Source organism: Gekko japonicus, unplaced genomic scaffold (genome assembly GCF_001447785.1).
Source record: "Gekko japonicus isolate JY-2015 unplaced genomic scaffold, Gekko_japonicus_V1.1 scaffold1504, whole genome shotgun sequence".
In the NCBI taxonomy this organism is placed as follows: Eukaryota; Metazoa; Chordata; class Lepidosauria; order Squamata; family Gekkonidae; genus Gekko; species Gekko japonicus.
Window position 1 is genome coordinate 354,808 of NW_015169219.1, and position 23,942 is coordinate 378,749.

General features: G+C 42.4%; 2 protein-coding genes across 2 annotated transcripts in view; one reads left to right on the forward strand and one right to left on the reverse strand.

The window, feature by feature from the left end:
- The window catches only part of KIAA1143 (KIAA1143 ortholog), a 20,209-nt gene extending 6,729 nt beyond the window's left edge, over positions 1-13,480 (reverse strand). Inside the window, exons 1-2 of the mRNA XM_015416393.1 lie at positions 13,304-13,480; positions 1,698-1,851 (exon numbers count right to left, since the gene is read on the reverse strand). Of these exons, the coding sequence (XP_015271879.1) occupies positions 1,698-1,851; positions 13,304-13,411 (262 nt within the window). The 5' untranslated portion in view covers positions 13,412-13,480. The remainder of the gene's footprint in view (positions 1-1,697; positions 1,852-13,303) is intronic.
- Positions 13,481-13,681: 201 nt separating this feature from the next.
- KIF15 (kinesin family member 15) overlaps positions 13,682-23,942 on the forward strand; it is a 46,954-nt gene continuing 36,693 nt past the window's right edge. The window contains 12 exon segments of the mRNA XM_015416387.1: positions 13,682-13,688; positions 15,930-15,963; positions 16,379-16,562; positions 17,742-17,818; positions 17,907-17,944; positions 18,294-18,391; positions 19,680-19,859; positions 20,758-20,780; positions 20,782-20,950; positions 21,030-21,155; positions 22,822-22,944; positions 23,610-23,733. Coding sequence (XP_015271873.1) covers positions 13,682-13,688; positions 15,930-15,963; positions 16,379-16,562; positions 17,742-17,818; positions 17,907-17,944; positions 18,294-18,391; positions 19,680-19,859; positions 20,758-20,780; positions 20,782-20,950; positions 21,030-21,155; positions 22,822-22,944; positions 23,610-23,733 — 1,183 coding nt within the window.

Consider the following 23,942-nt stretch of genomic DNA (forward strand, 5'->3'; position numbering starts at 1 on the left):
GACATGAGTAATTGATTCCACCATATTAGCCATGCATGGGCATATACGTTCATGCATTGGGACTCGAGTGAACTTACCTTGCAGTACAGCGGAAGGGAGTGGGCTCTGGAAAAGGCCCATCTATAGGGCTCATAGGTAATGTTAACTAAATAAGGGGCAACAGTAAAATTTGGTCAAGATTTTATGTTTCTGTAGTTCTCAGGTAGCAAAGCTTCTTCATTTTGTGATTCAATATCGTGAAGCCTCTGCACAACAGTCGTTCTTGCCTTGTATAGGCTTCCATAGAAGAGATCTTCTGGGAATAGGCCAATCTGATTTAATTTATTAAGAATTTGTGTGGACCAGGGAGGGTAAGGATCCGAGGCTAAAAAGTAAGGTACTAAACCCTTTGGGTTGTAATGAATTTTTAGCCAGAGCATTATAGCCTGCTCCCAGACCTTTATTTTGACTCTGAGTAGCCAGCCTCTTGCCTAAGTGTTACCAGAAACTGCAGTAAAGAGAACTATAAACTGATTTCCCCAAAGTCAAAGGTAAAGTCGCATACAACAACAGCAGCTCACCAAGGCTGCCCATCAGCTAAATGTCATCATAAACTCTGAAAGTGCTAAAGCAGCAGTCGGGGACACTGGAAATGTACTTTGATGCCCTGGTAGATAATGTGTGGCATATGGTTTAAAAAGAGAGAGAGAGAGAGAGAGAGAACAACCTCAAGCAAGCTGAACAAGACTAGAATAATATTATAATTTGAATGAGTAAGGACACTGGCTGCCAAGTTTTTGGACTCATACATACATTACAATCTCCCAGGGGCCAAATGTACTGGAACAGCAACAGGGGGGCGGGAAATCAGTTCTTCTAGAGATTATAATGAATACCTGAAAAAGGCATTATATACCAATTATCATTTTTCTCCCTCCATGAAATTGTATATCTTAAGAATTACCTTTGACAGCACAGTAAGTCTCTCTAGAATTTAGACGGAAGCATAAACATATTTCATTAACATATTTCAGCTTCTTATTTAACACACACAGAGACACGTTTAACTTCAACGAGTGAGCTACCATTACAATGTCACAGGAGTACCACTAGTATTTATCAAGGTGTTAGATTGTAGCTAAAGGTATCCCCCTAAAGGGAAGGCTGTTCAGACTCTTCTTCCCCAGTGGGAAAGATTTAACCATGTCAAACTGGTGTATGCTTTTCACACAAATGGTTGTATATGAGAGCCTTCGGTTTAGTCAGGCACTGGTACATCCAGCCATCTGCCCCTTTGCCCCAAATGCTACTGCCATCCATCCTGTTTACTGTTGCTATGCTCCCTGCCTTCCACCCATCCTATTACTTGTCATCAAAAGTCGCTGGGGGGACTGAGGGAAGGCACACCCATGTGAATTCCCTAGACAGCTGGAACAGCTGCATCAGCTGCAACCTGGACATGAGGGGGGGGGGCAGTGAGTTCGATGGCAACCGGAAGGGTGGGAGGCAGTGGCCATAGAGCAAGATCAGTGGGGGACAAGGAATCTGGGCATAGAAGGATGGAATATACCTCCTCTAAAGTTACTGCCAAATTACAACACCAGGTGTTTTGCCGAGCACCCTGAATGACAACTTACACGGAAACGGTGGTCACAGTTCACACCCCTCTCTGTTTGCTGTTTACCATGGGAAGAAAAGTTAGCATTTCCAAATAATACCTGCAGCCTTGGAAACCTCTTTTGTCTCTCTTTTAATCTTCATTGCTTCTTCTGCAGTCAGATCTCCTTTCTTCAGTACAATCACCTGCGGCTGTTCATCTTCCTTGTCACTCCCATCATCATCATCATCTTCAGTTACTGGGAGCTGCTCCTTCTGCAGGGAACATAGAAAGTCGTATCATTCAGACAGTCATCCCAGATGCAGAGCTCTTAAATAAGAAGGAAGACGAAACAGAAATGTTACTGCTGGGAAGCGGCCAGGGCCCATACATCTGAAGAAAAGTCTCAACAGTCAGCAAAATCAAGTCAGAGCATAAAATCACAACATAGGAGGGAAAAGGCTGGGCTGGAAGGCTTCTGCCCTACAGAGGTAGCAGAGAGTGCTGTCAAGTCGCGGCTGACTTAGAGTGACCCTGTAGGGTATTCAAGGCAGGAGACGTTCAGAGGTGGCTTGCCATTGCCTACCTCTGCGTTGCAACCCTGGATGTCCTTGGTAGTCTCCCATCCAAATACTAACCAAGGCTGACCCTGCTTAGCTTCAGAGATCTGATAAGATCAGGCCAGCCTGGGACATTCAGGTCATCTCTATACATTATTCTTTTATAAGCAATATACTTTTTAAAGGGGGGGGGGAATCAAACAAAACTACATCACCTGATTCTCTGAGTCATGTAAACTCAGATTTAAGAACTGCATTTTTAAGGCAAATAAAGCTTTTAGGAAAGAGATTAAACCTCATGTAATAATCTTAAATGGACACAATATCTTGCTAATAGCCAAGAAAAAGGACTTGCAGGATCTATCAGACATACAGAGGCAATGAAAGTCTGGTGTTTGGCTGACAGCGTCTCACACCCCATTCCTGCCATGGACTCACTTCATGGCCTTGGACAAATCACTCAGACAGGGACCTACCGTACTTGATTTTGCCGAGCGCAATCATAACACAGTAAAAAGCAATTTAAAACGTTTTCATAGGCCTTTTACAACCCAGTCTTAACAGTGCCATCTAGAAAGCTCAACTGATATCAATCCTACTTACTTCCAAGAACGTACGATTAGAACGTATGATTAGATTGCAACACTAAACTGAGAAGCAGTAGGATAAATATGTAATCTTGCAGAGCTTGCTTATAGATACATATTCCAAAAACTTTAGCTTCAATGTAGTTCCAGTTTCCAGCTGGATTGTAATCTACTTCCGGAAGAACATGAGAATTCATTTTATGCTTTGGAACCTATTTAAGATAGCTCTGTTTATAACAACTCTATTAAGTGCAACCAGTCAGTTTGCCTCTAAAAGTACAATACTGACAATGATTAAGTCTATGCAATCCAGCTTAGATGTTTGTGCTGTCCTTATTTCTGCACCTTCAGAACACTCACCAGCACCCGCCGAACAGAAAAACAGTAAGCTCCTGTGACATCAAGTGCAGACCTACAAATTGTTTTTATCACACTGCATAACACTGTCAGAGAAGTGTCAGAGAAGAATTCTCTGTTGTATTTTTCGGGGGGGGGGGATTAATTTGATACAAACCTCTCTCATTGGTCTAGCCCACTGGTTGCCAATTTTTTCGACCCTCCGGACCCCTTTTTAACATCAAAAAAAATTGTGGACCCCCACATGACTCTAGTTGTACTATTATCATCTGTCAATTGAGAAAATTTATAATGACAAAAAGATACGATTAATTCAATAACACTTTTAAATGAATCTGTAGTTTATTAATCAAAGCAGCACCTCCATACATTTGAAAAGCAGCAATACATGTATGTAGGAGACATATTAAGGTACACTCAGATACTTGAAACAAAAGGTTTCTTGTTTTAACTACCTCCTATCAACGTAGATAGTACAGACAAAAGACCTGACACAGTGCAAGAAAGATTTGTGTGTCTGCATAGTTTGGAGTTATTGCTGCAGCTTCCTAGAATGATTTCTTTGCTAACAGTTAACTGTGACTCTGGCTGATTTCGCACTAGAGCTGCCTCGATGTTGCGCCGCCATTTGCCCCAATACTATTGGTCAATTTCACACCTGAAGTTGCGGGGCTGCATTTTGACTCACGGCTTCGCCCGATTTCCCCCGCAGTTTTGTGATCCTGTTTTTAGAGGCTCAAGAAACTACGGAGGAAATCGGGCGAAGCTGCGGGTCAAATGCAGCCCCGCGGCTTTGGGTGTGAAATTGACCAACAATATCGGGGCAAACGGCGGCGCATCATCGAAGCAGCTCTAGTGCAAAATCAGCCTTTGTTTGTACTTATGGGAATTTGCGCTGATGCTCAATGAGCTTCCAGTCCTTGACAGAATAATTGGTGGATACTTTTTGATTTTGATTTTAACCCTGTTTTTTAAGTGGTAAGTTGCCTCCCAAAGACACCGATAGGTATCAGTCTAACACAAATAATGTTAAAAGCAGAATACAAAATGTTCCTCATGGAGAGAACGTTCTTCCCTGCTTCACATCTAGCAAGTCTGAGCTCTAGTACTCCAAAGGGGTTTAATGTGGATTCCCTGAAAGCCCCACTTAATTTGTTCTTCACAGGAAGACACTGCTTAAGGGCAAATGAGAAGCAAGTCAAATGAGATTGCCTTCATCACACTGGTGTTTTAGAAATGGGTGGGAGGCGGCTGTTTGTAAAGATGGGATGACATGCCTGCCTCGTCTGGGACTAACCCTCCTACTCCACACTTAGGAGGATGCCCTGGAGTGATCAAGAGGAAGCATCCTGGTCAAGCTCCTAGCCTCCTGGCAGCTGTCTGATGCAGCTCTGGGCACTGCAGATATATGGGAGGGGCCAAGGAAGGAAGCCAACCAACAGGTTTGCAAGGAAGCCACCAGCTGAGCAGCAGCTCCCTGAAGGACTTCAGCAGCCCACGCCTCAATTAAGGTGTAGGCATTTCCAGCTGTTGCCAGAGAGGGGAGGAGGTGGGCAATGAGAGCCAATACACCCTACCCAGGTCTCTCAAAAAAGGCAGTTCTGCTTGTGAGCAGGCAAGACGCCTTCACTGGGCTGATGCACACTGGGGGCCTTCGTCTAATGCTGGACCAATGCTGCCTGTCCAGATGAGGGGTTCAAGGCAGGTGGACCCAGTTCGGGAGGCATGGCTGCACTGCAGCAAGTCAGTTGGCAGATGAAGCCCAACACAGATTTGGGGAGACACAGCCGCCATGGAGGCAAACGTGGGGAGAAGGTGGAAACCTACCCAAACGGATCCCTTGCAATAACCGATCCCTTGCAATAATTCTGCTGCCCCCAGACCCAGAGTTGCCCGACACCTGCAGATGTTTGTCTCAGAAATAAGAACATAAGAACATAAGAACATAAGAACATAAGAACATAAGAACATAAGAACATAAGAACATAAGAACATAAGAACATAAGAACATAAGAACATAAGAACATAAGAACATAAGAACATAAGAACATAAGAACATAAGAACATAAGAACATAAGAACATAAGAACATAAGAACATAAGAACATAAGAACATAAGAACATAAGAACATAAGAACATAAGAACATAAGAACATAAGAACATAAGAACATAAGAACATAAGAACATAAGAACATAAGAACATAAGAACATAAGAACATAAGAACATAAGAACATAAGAACATAAGAACATAAGAACATAAGAACATAAGAACATAAGAACATAAGAACATAAGAACATAAGAACATAAGAACATAAGAACATAAGAACATAAGAACATAAGAACATAAGAACATAAGAACATAAGAACATAAGAACATAAGAACATAAGAACATAAGAACATAAGAACATAAGAACATAAGAACATAAGAACATAAGAACCAGAATTGCACACAGTATTCCAGATGAGGTCGCACCATTGATTTATATAGCGGCATTATGATATTGGCTGATCTGTTTACAATACCCTTCCTAATAATCCCCAGCATAGCATTGGCCTTCTTTATTGCAGTCACACACTGTCTCGACATTTTCAGTGAGTTATCTACTACAACTCCAAGATCTCTCTCTTGATCTGTCTCTGCCAGTTCAGACCCCATCAATGTGTATTTATATTTAGGATTTTTGGCTCCAATGTGCATCACCTTGCACTTGGCCACATTGAACCCCATTTGCCATGTTGACGCCCACTCGCCCATCTTTGACAGATCCCTTTGGAGTGCCTCACAATCCTCACTGGTTTTCACCACCCTGAACAACTTCGTATCATCCGCAGATTTAGCCACTTCACTGCTTACTCCCAACTCCAAATCATTAATGAACAAGTTAAAAAGCAGTGGACCAAGTACTGATCCCTGTGGTACCCCACTGCTTACCCCCCTCCACTGGGAGAACTGCCCATTTATACTCACTCTCTGTTTTCTATTAATTAGCCAGTTTTTGATCCATAAAAGGACTTGTCCTTTTATCCCATGATTTTTGAGCTTGCTTAGGAGCCTTTGATGAGGAACTTTATCAAAAGCTTTCTGGAAGTCAAGGTAAACAATATCTATTGGATCCCCCTTGTCCACATGTTTGTTCACCCCCTCAAAGAACATTAACAGGTTAGTGAGACAAGATCTTCCCTTACAGAACCCATATTGAGTCTGCCTCAAGGAACTGAAATTCCACAACCTCTTTCATCCCACCCCCTACAGAGTAATTCTCATTTTTCTCAGATTAACAACTGCTGGGTAAGAATATTTTAGGGCAACTGAAATGTGTCAAACAATTGTGGCTTCAGATCCACCGTGTTCACAGATATGTCAGGTTAACTGCATAATGAATTAAGTCCTCTTCTCCTGATACACTTCTGACCTGACTTTGGAAGATGGGCTAAAAATAGCACGTCCTCTTTCTCATCAAAGTGTGAAATATCTGGTATTCTTCAGATTACTCAATGTTTGTTCAGCGATGAAGCCTGAAGGGAACCCAGCCGAGAATGAATCTAGTAAACAATACATAATTCACTTGTGGAACTCACTGCAATGGGATGCAGTGACAGACACTAGCATTGGGGCCTTAGCACAGACCATTTAACAGAGAATAGGCCCACTGGGGGTAAATTCAACCTCCACATTCAGAGGTAGCTTGCCACTACATCAGCTGCTGAAGGGCAGTAACAGGGGGAGGGCTTTTGGCCCATGCTTGTGGCGTCTGCTCAGCCACTGTGGAAAACAGGATGCTGGCTTATTAATCTGAACCTGCAGAGCTGCTCTTATCTTACGAAATAAATATCCAGCTAAAACAATTTGTACCTATGTCTGGGATTCCTCTTTTCTGGTATAAACTTCCCAGGTGGCAGCCACTGCCAGATCGGCCTTTTACCATCTTCAGCTGATCAGGCAGTCGGTTCCCTTCCTCAACCACAACGACCTAGCTACAGTGATCCATGCGACGGTCACCTCGAGACTAGACTACTGTAATGCTCTCTACATGGGGCTGCCCCTGTTGCAAATTCGGATGCTGCAGCTAGTGCATAATGCCGTGGCCAGGCTTTTGATGGGCCTTCCCAGATGGGAACACATCCAGCCTGTGCTGAAGGCGCTGCACTGGCTGCCAGCAGCATACCAAATTTGCTTCAAGGTGCTGGTGCCTACCTTTAAAGCCCTATATGGCCAGGGTCCGACATACCTGAGGGACCGCCTTTCCCCATATATACCCCGGACAGCACTGAGGTTGGGGTCCCAGAACCAACTGACCCTTCTGGGCCCCAAGGATGCCAGGCTCGCCACCACTAGGGCCAGGGCTTTCTCAGTGGCTGCTCCGTACTGGTGGAATGAGCTCCCAGAGGAGATCAGGGCCCTGCAGGATCTTGTGCCGTTCCGCAGGGCCTGCAAGACGAAGCTTTTCCACCAGGCTTTCAACTAGGAGCCGCCCCCAATGAGGTGGTCTGTAGTTTTAACATCTGGCCTCTTCCACTGTGCTCAGGAAGACCATTGAGTGGCAAACTGTTTGGCTGTATGGTATTACCAGCATGCCATCTTATGCACCCAATATATTAGCACTAGCACTTTATGAGTTTGTTTTACTGTATTTGAAATTTTAAACTGGTTTTTTTTTAATCCCCGGAGAGATATTTTTATTTTTGTAATACACTACAAACTACAAAGCAAATATGGAGGAAAGGGACTACATATAGGGAAAAGGAAAAGGTAACCACACTATACTAAAACCCCAAGAGGAGATCTTATCCCTGTTAGTGAAAGTGTTAGTAATATAAGTGTTAATAAAACAATATACTTGTAGAGTTCTTGTTTGTCTCAGCTTCAATGTTAACATGTTAATTTGTTAGTTGTTATGAGAGAGTTTTCTGATCATCTTATTCTTCGCTTCAAAAGGCAATTTTCAGAGTCCTTCTGCCTTTACTTCGGTTTTCTGTCTCTAAAATCATATACCACTCTGGCTGCCTCTGCACCGGTTTCCACAGCAGAGTCCTCCTCTGTTCCAGAGGTGGCAGAGTAATTTGATTTCGTTTCTTCCTCTTTGGAGTCTTCCTCCGTTCCCAGCTGGCGTCGCAAAAATTCCTTGGGTTTAAAGGTGGGGGGGGGGACGTTTTTTCCCCCGAAAAATTGGAAAAATTGAAAAAATTGAAAAAAGAAAAGGGAAAAAATTGATTATAGAACGTTTTATTTTAACATGATGAATAAAATATTTATGACAAGGTGTTCAAATATTTTCCAAATCATTTCTAAAATATATATATATGGTATCAGATTGATCTAATTACTGTGCATTGAGGACAAGCAAGTCCTAGGTTACAAACTGAACTCTCCAATGCAAGAACAAGATGCATTTCTTCCTTTAGGAGGTGCTATTGTCAGAAGAAAATAAAAAGGTTTCAGTTTTGTTTTTGCATGTGGGTGGGTATTCTGTTTGTAATAATTGTTTGGATACACTATATTTTTAATATGCTAGTTGTGATAATTTCATGCCAAGTAAAAATGTCCATAGTCATATTTAATGTTCCTAAAGTAACAGAATGACTTTCAATCTAGAAAACAAAAGAAATGCTAATGTAGCATTTTTTTCAATTTTTCCGAAAATTTCCATTTAGCATCCTCCGGGATCGCCCACCTATAAGAAATTCCATTAGTTTGAAGAAAGTCCTTATAGTTTTTCCTCTTTTGACGAATTTCAAATGGAATGTCTTTTAAAGTTTTAATGATTACATTTCCCATTTCCAGTGGAGTTGCTGATGTCGCCTTTAAAATAGCATCTCTGGTCTGTCTTCTTGAGAATCAGACCACAATTTCTCCAGGCAGGCTATTTTTTTTTAATGTAATTGGAGTAAGCCCTATAAGCCGTCTCCATCTCTTTTACCAGTTCATCCGCTGTTAAGCCTATTGCTGAAGCAATGATCTAGCTAAGTATCTTCCTCAGATTCTCCTTCTCTGCCTCAGGAACTCCCTGGAATCTGAGAATCATGTTGGCTTTTTCCATCTGCAGCTGTAACAAACGGTTTTCTTGTAGATTTTGCTTTGTTTCCACTTCTCCCATCCTTTTCTTCATTTTCTTGCTTGTGGTGTCATAAGAACATAAGAGACGCCAATGTTGGATCAGGCCAAAGGCCCATCCAGTCCAACACTCTGTGTCACATAGTTGCCAAAAATACCAGGTGCCATCAGGAGGTCCACCAGTGGGGCCAGGACATTAGAAGCCCTCCCACTGTTGACCCCCCCCAAGCACCAAGAAGACAAAGCATCACTTGCCCCAGAGCCCCTATCTATACCTTGTGGCTAATAGCCACTGATGGACCTCTGCTCCATACTCCTTAATTTTCCCAGCTGCCTACTCCACCTTCTTCTCCGTTTCTTTCAGTTGGAGCTGCTGAGGTGCTAAGTTTTTATTCATCACAGTCAGTTGCTGGTTAATACCATTGAGTTGCTCCATCACTGGCCTGAGCATATCCACTAGCATTTTCATGACATCTGCTCCCTCTTCCGGTTTTGGGCTCTGGCTGCCAGGTGGTTTCGTTTTCAGCTTTCTTTGCATGGCCGCCATTTTTTACGATTTGTTTAGTTTCTGACGCTTCCCTCCGACTCTAAAGATCGCTCCCACGCTGTCAGCAATCAAGTAAGCCTCTCAAAACACACTCGCCGTTTTTCCTCCCCCTTCCTCTCACTTATCAGTCTTTTCACATAAGAGGCGTCCGTCTTTGCGATCCGCTTTCCCCCCCGGGGGGGGGGATTTGCTTTTTATAGTTGTCCGCTTAGTTTTAACTCATGTTCATTGTCAGTCAGTTTCTATGACCTTGCTTGCTTCAACGCTGTTTCGCTCGATCTCCAGAGCTTGTCCCGGCCAAACCAGCTTGTGCCCGAAGGCCACGCAGCGGCCGGACCATCAGGGCGAAGGGGAGCCTTAATTCTCCGGCTTTACGCTATCGAAGAGGCTACCCCTCAAAAGCCCTCTGGCCTGGAGCCTATCCCAAAGGTAGCGCCCCTCCAACCCGCTGGTGTTTGGATCGTTCCCCCACAGTCCTGGGAGAATGTCCGCCATCGCTGCTCCATAAACCGGAAGTTGAACTTTTAAACTGTTTTTAATGTGAATTAATGATCATTTATAGACCAATTATGTAAGCCGCCCTGAGCCCACTCACGGGGAGGGCAGGGTATAAATTAAATAAATAAATAAATAAACAATGAAGTCAAACAGTATAAATATGGCACTACAGAGAAACTCAGTAACTTTCACATCTTTAAGATTGTTTCGCTTTTTGTTTGAGCAAGACTTCTATATCTTCCCAGAGTGCATCTTGTACAATAGTGTAGGAAAGTGCAGCACTACCCAATGATGGCAACAACTGCAATTGTTGCTTCTCTGTTGTGAAAAGGTCACCAGGGAGCTCCTAGTTAGCCTGGTAGAGGCGGGTCAAAGCGGAGATTCATCTCATCAGTGCCAGCTGGTAATGGCAGTTCTCAGAGGGAGAACTGCCATTACCAGCTCTGCTGCCATGGTGGCTCTTTTTTGTAAATAAACTTTATTCTCAATAAACAGATACAGCAACACAGAAGACAATATATGTAACCATTACATTAATAACAGCAATAGTAAGAACAATGAAAAACATTTGAGTAAAAGAACGCAACATGAAAGGAAACAACTGTAAATAGTATAAATAACACTCTAATAAACCATTGTTATAGTGTCTAAGATTAAAGCGTGATCATTTACAGTAGATAAGTACGCCAAGAAGGGAAACCAGATTGAAGTAAACTCAGAATCAGTAGAACCTGATGTTCTAGAAAGGATAGTATCAGAAAGCTTATCCATAAGGCAAAATTCACATACTTTCTATATCCATACAGAGATGGAGAGATGTGTGTTATATTTCCAAGATTTGACAATAACAAATCTTGATACAACCAGAAATCTACTTTGCATGGTCTAGCCCAAAGGTACTAATTCCATGGCTTGGAGAGAGCCACAATTGCCATTGCCCTCAGCTAAAAGAGCCACATTTGCTTCCATCCCCGGCATGAGTCTTGCACTTCAGGAAGGCTTGGAGCTTACCTGTCCTTCTGGAGATGGTTGTTACAAATTGGGAACCACTTGACAACACAAGGCCTACTGGGCCAAGGCCCTGCCCACTATCCTGAAACAGAGGCAGTTGTCATGCTGGGGAACAGGGCTCAGAAGAGCCACAGAGGACATGTCAAAGAGCCACACGTAGCTCTTGAGCCACTTGGTATCAGTGATCTAATGGAATTTATCCTGCATAACACTCTGCACATCTAAATACAAACTTCACAATAGGTTTTGCATCATGCCCACACTCCCCACTTTTGTTTTGAAGAAGAATTCTGGGGAACTCAAAGCATTACTCATTATTTCATGCATTTCTGACCAGTCCTAGTATAAGACATTTCACTCTTAATTTTGGAATTTTTTTCTCTATGCTTGCTCCTTCACTTCAGAAAGCTAGCTCTACCTGCACTGGTGATACATTTGCTATGTAGCAAGCCTATGAAAACAGTTTGTTATAATTGTGAAACTTATTTCTACACTGTCCCATGTATAAACGTAACAAAAATTGAGACATTGCTGCTTACTAATCACTTTTAAAATTTATGTATGAACAGGCTTGCTTTGTATTTACTTATGACACCACTGTATTCATTTGCCCCCATTAGTAAAAACAAAAACATTGTGGCTACGGTCCACAAATCCAGAATCCAGGCTGTAGCTGCCAGAGCCAAAGAGGCTATTCCTGCTTGCCTCCCCACAGGAAAAAATATAGACTGCAACAAGAGAAGCTTGCAAACACAAGCAGTAAGAGTCTGGATTTACCATACTTGCAACTAATCCTTATGGCCACAGAGAGAGAGAATCATTATCCATACCCATCAGGAGAACAGAACCAGAGAGCAGCAGTCATTCTGGATTAATTAATGAAAGATACATGGGTGAGATCTTAGGGCACACACTCAAGACAGTTTAATGTGCACTGATTACCCCTTAACTTAACAGCCATTAACTTGCAGTCAGAATGGTTGAAAGCTGAACTTCCACCAGCCATTCAATGCATTCACATAACTGACTCTAACAATCTTTTTTTTATATAAAGCACAGAACCAGGGACTAATTACTCCAGTATAATTGCCCCAAAGTGTTGATATATGAGATCTTCAGCACTGGCTCGGGGTGACATGTCTTCTTTCACATTCTGGATGGCTGATTCAGACTACCGTCCTACCTACAGCCTTCCCCCTGTGCCTGAAACACCTCCAGAAACTCAACAGAGTGTTTCCCCAATACGCCAGAGGTGGGGAAAGCTACTCCTGCTGACTTTCTCCAGCATTCAAAGCACAGAAGTCCATCAGTCACCTTAGGTCTGAAGGGGATGCTTTCTTAACAGTCATCAGTTCACTGTGGCAGGTCTTGCAACGCCAGACACGGTTACCTAGAAACAAGTTTCACTTCTGTCCCAAGTAAACACATGTAAGACTGAGGCCATCCGCCCCCAAGATGCTCTTATTTGCTGACAACCACGGTGGTGTAATGATGACTATAGCCTATAGGGCCAGAACCGGGGAGACCTGTGTTCAAACATCCACAGCGAAGCTTCCTGGCAGTGTTCCCTCTAAGCTGAGTTAGTGTGAGCTAGCTCACAGTTTTTTTAGCCTCCAGCTCACACATTTTTGTCTTTTCTCAGGAAGGATGGCTCCAGAGCAAACTAATTTATGCAGAAGCCAAATCGCTCGCTCACAACTTTAATGCCAGTGGCTCACAAAGTAGAATTTTTGCTCACAAGACTCCACAGCTTGGAGGGAACATTGCTTCCTGGGTGACAGACATACAAGGAGTCCATGAAGCTGCCTTCATGTCAGGTCACTTGTCTACCCAGGCTGAACACATCTTTGAGCTTTTCCACGTCCTCCTGCTATATCAACAGTGCTAATGTTATCCCTTTTAACTGGGGGTAGTAGAAACCAAAACCTGGGACCCTGTGCGGTGAGCAAAGCTGATATTCTACCGCCGGATCGTATGCGGCGATCTTTTCATATCACCGGCTGCACCGTCCATTTTAAGAAGGCTTAGATACGCCCAAGAGACCCGTGACGCCCAACTTCAGCCAGCCTGGCGACTAGAGAGGGGACGGGAGCGAAAGGTCAGCGCCACTACCTTGGTGTCCACCGTGGGCCCCTCCCGGTAGCCGACCTGCTCCTTGAAGCGGCTGAGGAAAGCGGGCTCCGCCGGCTTCACGTAGGACACCTGGTTCCTCTTGCTCATGGCGGCGGCAGGCGAAGGCCAATCGAAGAAGGCCCGCCCTTCGCCCCGCTCTCTCCGCCCCTGTGACCAGGCCGGCGGCACGGGGCCACGTGACGAAGGTCACACACTCTCTCTCTTGCCCCCCCCGTCTACGTCGGCTCCCGCACGGGCGTCACGTAAGGGGAGGGGCGTTTCCTCAGCGCGAAATTCAAATCATCGCCATTTTGCGTCGGGGCTTCAGCCTCCTGCGGAGGGCGAGAGAGGAGGAGGAGGAGGAGGATGGCTCCCGGGATGAAAGGTAAGACGGCGAGCCTGAGTCGGGGGACTGGACGCGGCTTCTCAGGGTCTGCCCAGACAGCCTCTTGTGGCCCGCTCAGTTTCGGCGTCCGTCTTGAGGCCGCGACGGGCGCTGGGTGTCAATGAAGCCCCTTCAGCGCCCTTTTTAAAAGGCGCCTCCATTCGGGTCGGTCCTATTTTCAAAAAGGAGGGAATAGTGATAAAATAGTCTTTCCAGCCTTTTAAGGGCACTGTCGTGACCGCCATCTCCCCTTTGCAAGCTCTTCCCAAGGCCAGCGACGCAGGTTCTCGGCTTCCCAGAAAACCGCATGTCGATCTCCGTGGAAGGGGATCTACTAAAAGGAAGGACAGGATTGCCCATTGGAAACAATGGGCTCCCATTGTTTCCAATGGGTCTTCCAGCATCTCCCATTGTTTCCAATGGGCAATCCTGTCCTTCCTTTTAGTACATCCCCTGTGGAAGCGGTGGTTTCGCGGGCTAGTGAGGAGGACCGACTCACAGGGATAATTTTTCAGGTGGATGGCCGTGTGCCCTTTTCTTTTCTTTGTTGCTGCCAAGTTGCAGCAGCTGACTTATGGCCACCCAGTGTGGTTTTCAAGGCCAGAGACGTTCAGAGGTGGTTTGCCATTACCTTGTTGATTTCCCATCGGAATACTGACCGGGGCCGACCCTGATTAGTTTTCAAGATCTGACGAGATCGGGCTAGCTTGGTCCATCCAAGTCAGGGCCATGTTAGCGTACTGTGCAAAATAAAACGAGAGCCCTGTGTCACCTTAAAAGCTAACACATGCTATGGGTCCAAAACCTAATCTTTACCTGAAATGGTTACCCTTACTAGAATACATGTTTAATTCAGATTTCTCCAACTTTACTGTTCCTCAGAAATATTACAATGTCTTTCATCACATGTTGTTCACTATTATGCATACTCTAATGTTTGTATTTTCTACGCAATGTTTTATTAATGTCAACAACTTGTAATTTTGTATTTTGGTTGTGATAAAATAAAAATTGTTATTAAAAAAAGAAGAAGAAGTTAGTAGGGGGGAAAAAAAAGCTAACACAGTTTATTCGTTTGCTCAGTTTTGCTCTAAAGCACAAACGTTTGTGCTGGAATAAATTTTTGTTAGTCTTTAAGGTGCTACTGGGTGCCTGTTTTATTTTACTGGGGGGAAGCTGTATAAGCCTTTGGATTGTGTTTGATCATACAGGTACACAAGGTCCCATGCAGAACTCGCTGGTGGTAACCACAGAGCAAACAAAGCAAAGCCCACAAACCTTTAATATTTCTGCAATTCATAAGTCTGCACCTTTTAAGATCCTGTTAATAGGTTCGATCTGGTATTCATACAGTATTTGTTGTAATGCATTTAAATAAGTGAGTGACCTGGGTTAGTTCATTCTCATTGACCATCCAGATGACAGCTAACAGGTTTTACTTTTTTTCAGTCCAGTCCTCCCCTTCTGCATGTTTATTTGGAAGTAGTATACATAATATTGTATGTTCAATGTATTCAAAGCTGCTTTGCTGAGCTGAACAAAGATGAAATTAAAATGAATTCTTTTTTGGTTCTTTTGCTTTTGTGCTGTGGACACTTTAAATGGGCCTTGAGCTACATTTTTTATTTTTCTTTAAAATGGTAGTGGCATCCTCATGGCGATGAGGATGCTGTCACATCTAGTCTGAGCTCAAGAGACAGTACTATAAAATAACTGCTGAAAACAATGGGTGTTGCAATGGCATTTCTAGGCTCCATGTCAACCTGATGCCTGGAATTTGTGGAGCTCTATATTAAAGTATACATATTTTCCTGTATTTCTAGACTGACTTGCAGACACAACAAATTCTGAGATAATTTACAATAAACATGGACCCAAGCCGTTTATAGTTAATACATTTGAAGTCTCCAAATAACAGAAGCAAACATTTGTAGGAATAACATGTTAAAATATGCTATTTGGAGGGCATAGTTTGACTTTACATTATGATGTGCAATCCCAATAGTCCTGTGGCTCTGAAAGTAAATTATCCCTTCGTTATTCATTTTGCCACTATTAATGCACATCTTTCATTAAATCCAGGATGGACAACCCAATGCCACAGTTCTGCTTTCCAGATTTTGTGTGAAGCTCACAGAATCCTGGTTTTACTAGGCAAAACTCTCTCTCAGCAAGATTAACAGTGCTTTGGGTAACAAATGTTTTACTTGCATCCCCCCCCCCCTTTTTTTTGTTTTCTAGGTGATTCGCGTGATGCAGTGTTATCTCCTTCTAGGTAAGAATCTATTAATTCCTGTGTGCATAGATGTGACTGATTTTGCAAAACCCATGTATGGCCCAAACATAAATACATTTTGTTACAAGTAAATAAACTGATGTCAATCTTCAACAAAGCCAGATGATTCTACCTCACTTGCCAGGAACTGGTTCCCTTTTTAATCTGTGATGGCACAAGTTATTTCTTAAGATTTCAGCAGTAAATTCAAAGGATTGGGCTGCCTGTTGGCATGTTGTTTTGAGTGCATGTAAAAAGTTGGATAGCACCTTATTTCCATGATAGTTATATGTACAGTAGTCAGTCTACCTACTTTTTGTCTGCTTTTAGGGTCAAAATAATTTGATGGAAGTTAAATGTTATAAATGGTATAATTGCTCTGCTATCATGCTCATGCAGATATTTCTTTTTTTAGCACTGAAGGTGATACTATAAAAGTTTATGTGAGGGTGCGTCCTCCTCCAGAAGGAACTGTACATGTTGATGGGGATCAGGGCTTGTGTTTAACTGTTCTTTCATCAAGCACAATCCGTCTGCATTCAAAGCCTGAACCTAAGATCTTCACCTTTGATCATGTGGCAGATGTAGACACAACTCAGGTAAATTTGCTAGATTTGCCTGTCTGAAAACTGTTTGCACTGAGGGTACCTAGAAGGTTAACCAAGTTAACAGATACAACATAGCATGTATTTCTGATCATACGTTCCATGTTAAGACCAACTGAAAAATCAGGAAGTAAACAGTTTACCAGAACTCTTGTTTGGGCTACATCTGGAGAAGAGTTGATAATGGTAAGGTAACCAGTATATACGTGCTACTTTAAAAGCTGCGGTGGCTCAAGTGGTTAAGACGCTGAACTGCAGGCTGTGGAAGGTCAGTAGTTCAGCAGTTCGAGACCCGAGTTGCCGCATGACAGAGTGAGCTCCCGTCTCTAGTTCCAGCTCCTGCCAACCTAGCAGCTCGAAAGCAAGAAATTGAAAGTAGATAAATAGGTACCACTTCGGTGGGAAGGTAACAGCGTTCCGTGCACCTTGGTGTTTCATCATGCCGGCCACATGACCACGGAAACGTCTTCGGACAGCTCTGGCTCTTCGACTTTGAAACGGAGATGAGCACCGCAACCCTAGGGTCGAACTCGACTGGCTTTTGAGCAGAATGGGGTCAGAAAAGCCACAGGTGGCTCCCGGGCCACTGACTATCAGTGCTATAGATGGAAGGGCCAATGCTATGCCTGCTATATTTTTACTCATATAATAGGAAGCTAATAATATTTTTCAAATGCCTAAAATAGCTAAAGGCTATAAAGACAGAGTCCCTCCCTCACAGTTTAAAATGTATTTTTTAAAGAGAGACAAATGGGGAGGGGTGGGAAATAATGAAGTCAAGGGGTATGACATGACAGCTGAAGGCAGAGGGGAATAGTGGTTAGGAGAAGTAAGTCGATCTGATTGTACTCTGTTATTAAGATTTATGATACATTAACTGCTTCAGTTTTGGTAATGGCTATGTTCATTAAGTACATTCTCATAATGACTCCAACCTATTACTTGCATACCATTACTTGGAAGCACATCTCATTGATTTCATTATCTTGTGCATAATAAAAATTCTTTTATGCCAGAAGAATTGCTCATATTTTATGAAAAGCGTTTCTGAATATAGGCATATATATTTTGTTTAATGAACAGAGTCTTCTATGCTATGTATCAGCATTCTGTTAAGTCAAACCACTTCAATCAATATAAAATATTAACACCTATTTGATCTTCTCTACTTAGGAATCGGTTTTCTCAAGTGTGGCCAGAAATATAGTGGAATCATGCATGAATGGCTACAATGGAACCATTTTTGCATAGTAAGTTTTCAACCTTTTATTCTGTGTACATTTGCAATATCTGATCTGTGGCAGGTTATCAAGTAGTTCTTTTCTTTTCTTTTTCAAGTGGCCAGACTGGTTCGGGGAAAACGTTTACTATGATGGGTAAGAACCAACAAATTCATTTATGCTTTAAGTGTATTTCTTAGTCATTTGGGCAGGGGGGAATTTCCATAGTATGATACAATTATAACTGCCTTCATGCTTTAATTTTAAGACTGTGCACGTTCTGGCATCTTAGCAGTGTTCCTGACTCTGATCTCTCATCCAGCAAAGGCAGCCTCAGAGCCAAACTAGATGTGATGGTATCCATGTGTTCAACATGGGGACAACGTTGCCAGTTTTACAAAGCCTAATGTGGGCAATTTATCTGGTCTGCAGTGTGGCAGTATGAGGCACTTTTGTCTCTTCTTAAAAGCATTAAGAAGATATTTATGTAACTATTTTTGTTTAGGACCACCTGATTCTGATAACTTCACTCATAATCTTAGAGGAGTAATTCCCCGGAGCTTTGAATATCTGTTTTTTCTCATTGACAGAGAACAAGAAAAGGTAAGCCTGCTTTTTAAAAATAATGACAGAAAGTTTTTAATTGCCAATTGGCTAGTGATCTGTTTTAATTAGTAGAAATATGATGCCTTTCGCCCATTCTTGAATGCCTAGGTTGCCTGTGATGTCTAGATATCTAGAGTGATACCTGTTTACTGATGGAGGCAAGTGGTCATGCAGCTTGCTACTTTCCTGTAGTAAGAATCAGTTGCCTTTTGCTGCACAAGAGGGTGGCAAACCTTCTCATGCAACTATTTGTTGCTTCCCTTTTTATTTAATGCCAGTGCTGGTATCATAAAATTACCGTATTTTTTGGACCATAAGACGCACTTTTTCCTCCAAAAAAAGTGAGGGGAAAAGTGTGTGCGTCTTATGGATCAAATACTGAGCCCCAGGGTTCAGAATATTTTTCCCCCTGTTTTCCCCCTCTAAAAACTAGGTGCGTCTTATGGTCAGGTGCGTCTTATGGTCCGAAAAATACGGTATATTCTTTCCGTTTCTAGCACAGGATACAGTGCACTCCCGTATGGGTTTTATATGCCGCTCTCTTTGTCTCCCTACCAAAGAGACAGCATTAGTGCAGAGCTCTTGTAATGCTGCCCTGTGTACAATCTTTCTCTTTTGGATTCAAGGCCTTTTGGCCTTTAAAGCAGAAAATAGGTACAGTTGTGTGTAATTGTGTATAGCTAACACAGGTAGTGTATTTCTGGGCTAAAAACTGAAACACTGGGCGTTGTTGCAGTCATTCCTGGCTTCAAATGGCCGGAATAGGTTCCAGAAGTAATACGGTATAAGTGGATAGTTGTACTAAGCACAGTGATGTGAGTTTTCCAAGAAAAATTTCCAATTCAAATATAAATAATGTTGGGAAAAGAAGGCAAATATACAATGTACAAGCACTGGGGCTTGTCCATGATTCATATCCCCCATTTAGCTATCAAAAACGATTGATTTGTGGGGTGGAAATTTACCATGGGAAAAAGAGCAACAAAACTTTGGAAAATTGTCTGCCCCACACCCACACCACTGACTGAACAGCATGGCAGAGTAGTGGGGCGGAGCAAAACAAGTGAGTGGAACTTGAAGTAGGCAAATTGTAACCTACAGGACAGAATTAAAATGCCAATAAAAGGCTTTAAATAAATAGTTATTTTCTGGGTAAGAAAAACAGGCTTTTAAATCCTAGGAAGCAGATAAACTCATGTCTTCCTGTGGAATATAACAATTTTGTCTTGTTAGACCTCTAATATTGAGTAGCAATTTTCTGTAATCAAACATTTTTTTCCTGCAGGCTGGTACTGGAAAGAGTTTTCTCTGCAAGTGTTCGTTTATTGAAATCTACAATGAACAGATATTTGACTTGCTGGATTCTGCTTCATCTGGATTATTACTCAGAGAGCACATCACAAAAGGGGTATTTGTTGACGGTGCAGTGGAACAAGTGTTGACTTCAGCGGCTGAAGCATATCAAGTATGTCCTGTTTCATTAGGGAGATGTAGACGTGGAGTACCTCTGTGCTGTGTGTTTAGAATGACACTACTGTAAAGTAGCAATGATGTCTGAAGACTGTGGTGGTCACAAGGATGGAAGGAATCTTTCACAACTTGGCCTTCTTACACTTCCATACCTTCTTTGTCCTTTAAGCTCCTGCTGTTTGGAAATGTCTATGTTTTAACACAAGCACAGATTCTTTCATGCTTCTCACCTTTTTTTCTCATCCTAGATGTTTTCAATAGCCAGGATCCAAAGTGCTGCATGTGTTTTTTACCATGCACACCTGGGGGCTTGTCAGTTCTCCACTTACTGTAATGATCACTTGAATCTCTTTGAAAAGACAACTTTGAAGCTGGGGAATTCTCCAGAATAATACATCATGAGGCACAAGGGGCTGGCAGCGACTAGAAATAACAGCTAGCATGCACGCATGGAAATACTTAGCATGCCCATGCAGGTCTTTTTGAATCCTGGCTAACATTCAGTGCTTCCAGTAAAGTAATGACAAGGACCCTAAACTTCACATTCCAACTTCAACGTTTGTTGATAGTTAGCTGAAGAAACTGACACAAAACTTCACTATGTAAAAAATAACTTTTTTTTTTAAAAAAAAGGGAAATGTAGGAAGGCTGTTTTTAAGTTGCTTTTTAGACGTGCAGGTGAAGAACATGGCCCATTAAATACTGATCCATTGTCTATTAGTCAAATAATTAAAATTTAAATAGAACTTCTTTGGCTTGCTTCTAGACCAGATTTAAGACAATTTGTGAGCACATTAGGATTAGTACAATAGTATGTCCAGTCACTGGTGTAATTAATTACTGAGGTTGGCTCTGAAATGGATTGTACAATACTTGTGTCTTCTCTTGACAAGGTTCTATCAATGGGCTGGCGAAATATCAATGAACAGGGAGTCCTCAAGGTCACATGCTGTTTTTACTATCACAGTGGAGTCAGTGGAGAAGGGCAACGAAATTGTGAACATTCGATCCTCTCAGCTCAATTTGGTAGATCTGGCTGGGTCTGAGAGACAAAAGGATACCCATGCTGAAGGAGTTAGATTAAAGGTCAGTGGAGCAAACGTGTAGCCTCTTTTTGTTTTTTAAGAAAAATCTCTTTGAATCACCTCTTTTTTTCTCCCTCTAGGAGGCAGGTAACATAAACCGATCATTAAGCTGCCTGGGCAAAGTGATCACTGCCCTTGTTGATGTAGGCAATGGGAAACAGAGACACATCAGCTACAGGGACTCTAAGCTCACTTTTTTGCTACGGGTAATGTATACCATTATCTTTTTGCACAGCTGGTTTGAAAAGAAGAGAAGTTGGTGATGGTTAGATAATTGCAGGGTTCAAGGAAGGGATAGCAGGGGAGGTGCCAGAAGGAATTAAACACGCACACAATCCTTTTCTTGGAAAAAACGTGGCCACAGCTTATTCATTAACAAAAACAAGGAGCAATGCCGCAGCATAGGGATGGATCCAAGCATTGGGTGCCCGATGGAGCCCTTCCCTCAGCCCGCCTGCTGGGGGATCGCCTGTGGCGTGACAGAATACTGAGACACATGCCTCTACCTGGTCCCTCACCACCTGGAGGGGAAAGCCAGCCAGCAGCCCCTGCCTAGGCATGCAGCTGAGCGGCTCCAAACTCAAAAAACCCCTTAGGATAGTCCCCAAAATGGGGGAGGCGTACATGCAGGCCCAGCCTCCCCCCCCAAAGGATCCATCCCAATGCCCAAATTGCTAAGTTGTGACAATAAAAGAGCAGAGCAAATGAAATTATACATCTTAGAAACCAGGAACGAGGGAGGGAGGGGTGGGCAAGCCTGCAAACAGAAAACAAAGAGGTGGGGGCCCAGCGTGAGTTTTCCCATATAGCCAGTTCTTGTTCAACTGGTGATAAAACAGGCTTTTGACTGAGCTTCCCCTGATCCTCTTTCAGACACCTCTGCATCAGTCATACTCACTCTGCGTCTCAGATGACCATATTTGCAATCTCCATCAACCAAAACAGCCATGTTTACTTCCATTCCTGGTATGAAGTCTGCCCCTGAGGAAGGCTTTCATGTTACCTGTTCTTCAGGTGATGGCTGTTACAAGGTGGGAGCCACCTGTCAGGCACACGGCCCACCAGGCAAGGACATTGCCCACTTTCTTGAAACATTGGGATATGCCAAACTGGGCAACAGTACTTAAGAGCCACATGTGGTTCCTGAGCCACTGAGTATCACTGCTCTACACAGTCTGTCTTTATCAAATAGTTCTGTATAATGTTAGATTACTAAATCTCTAAAAGTTGACTTGCACTTATTATGATATCTACAGTAATTAAGGCAATGCTAAATTGATGGTTTTACCCAGTGTGGCAGCTTTGAGCCTGTGCTGTAGCATCAGGTTTTGGGTTTGTTTGCTTTTAAGTAAACATTTTGATAATTAGAGATCCAGTTAAGTGTTCACGTATGGTTACATAAAGCAGTGGTTTAAATGTGGTGGGAGATCAGTTATATATGCCTGTCTTCTTTGATCTTGTGATATTCCGTATGGTTAGTGGGCGGGTGACCTTTCTGATTCTTTTTACAGTCTTGCTACAGCGCAAAGTTAAGCATGCACTATTTAACTATGCAGTTTGGCATTTATTTTTGGCACAGAAACTGGCTTTTATTTCTTAGTGGTGGGCTTTGTAGTGTGTTCTGCAATGGACTTCTATGTTTGCATTGTCAGGTACTAATGGGAAAACAGCTCATTGTAGCTAAATATTTTTTCCAGTGATGCACAGTTGTGTCCCACTTTGAAACATCTTGTCACTGAAGACACTCTGTCCCCTTCTCTTTGTCTCGTCAGCATAGCGGAATGTTGAATTTCTAAAGGGAGGGGGAACTAATTTGCAGTGTATTTTAGGCTTTGTAATGTGAGGGATATCAACTTTCATGTCTTCAAACAGGATTCCCTTGGAGGTAATGCAAAAACTTGCATCATAGCAAATGTTCATCCAGGATCCAGATGTTTTGGTGAAACCTTGTCCACTCTTAATTTTGCTCAGAGAGCAAAACTAATTAAAAACAAGGTATGTTGGATGATGTGTTGTAACTGGAACATTGTGTAATATTTTGAATATATTCAGTCACCTTTTTGTTTGCAAATATGTGTACATACGAACCTTTGAGTATGCAAATAATTCATGAATAAGAAAAATAACTGATTGTACACCCCATGGTGGCAATAACACATTCAAATGTCTCCTATCAACTTTTGATTGCACATCTGTGCCTACCATGGTGACCACGAGTAGCCATTGAGTATGCTTTTTTACTGTTTTTATTTGTTTTTATATTATGTATTTTAAAAGCTTTTTCTAATATTTTAAATTGTTTCCTAGGAACTGTAAGCTGGGTGGAAAGATGGGATAAAAATGTGTTAAATAATAGGAAGGGAAAGGTGTGCAGGATAGAGGAGGTATAGCTTTATTAGCTTTCAGAAGTCCTGCTTAGTATGTCTTCAAACTCTGTTTACAACCATGAGAGGCCGAGATTGAGAGTGTGCCAAATCCTTCCATTCTACATGGAATGTACAACCTTGCTGGCAGGATATAGTCTTGTTTCTCAAGATTATTTTCTTCTTATGCATGATGCTTATAAATGAGCTATATACTGGTGAGCTATGAATTCTGGACTGCCTCATGAACTTGATTTGTTAGGTATATATTTAATAATTTTTAAATTTCTGCTTAAGGCTGTGATAAATGAAGACACCCAAGGAAATGTAAAACAGCTCCAGTCTGAACTGAAGAAACTAAAAGAGCAGCTTGCTTTGCTAACTTCAGGGAAATCTTTGCATGATGTTTCCCTTTCCATAGGTAAATCATCTCTTTCTTAGAATTAGAATAAGCTGTTAATATAATACTCCATTTTTGGTGGTTGTCTTTTTTCCTGATGTAATCCCTCCCCCAACTAAGAATTCAGAACAGTTTCAGATGTAAAATGTAAAAGAAACTACTGTCATGAAGCCAGTCTCACAGAACTAGGGTACTGTTTGGTAGGTCTTTCCTAGATCTTTTTTGTAGTT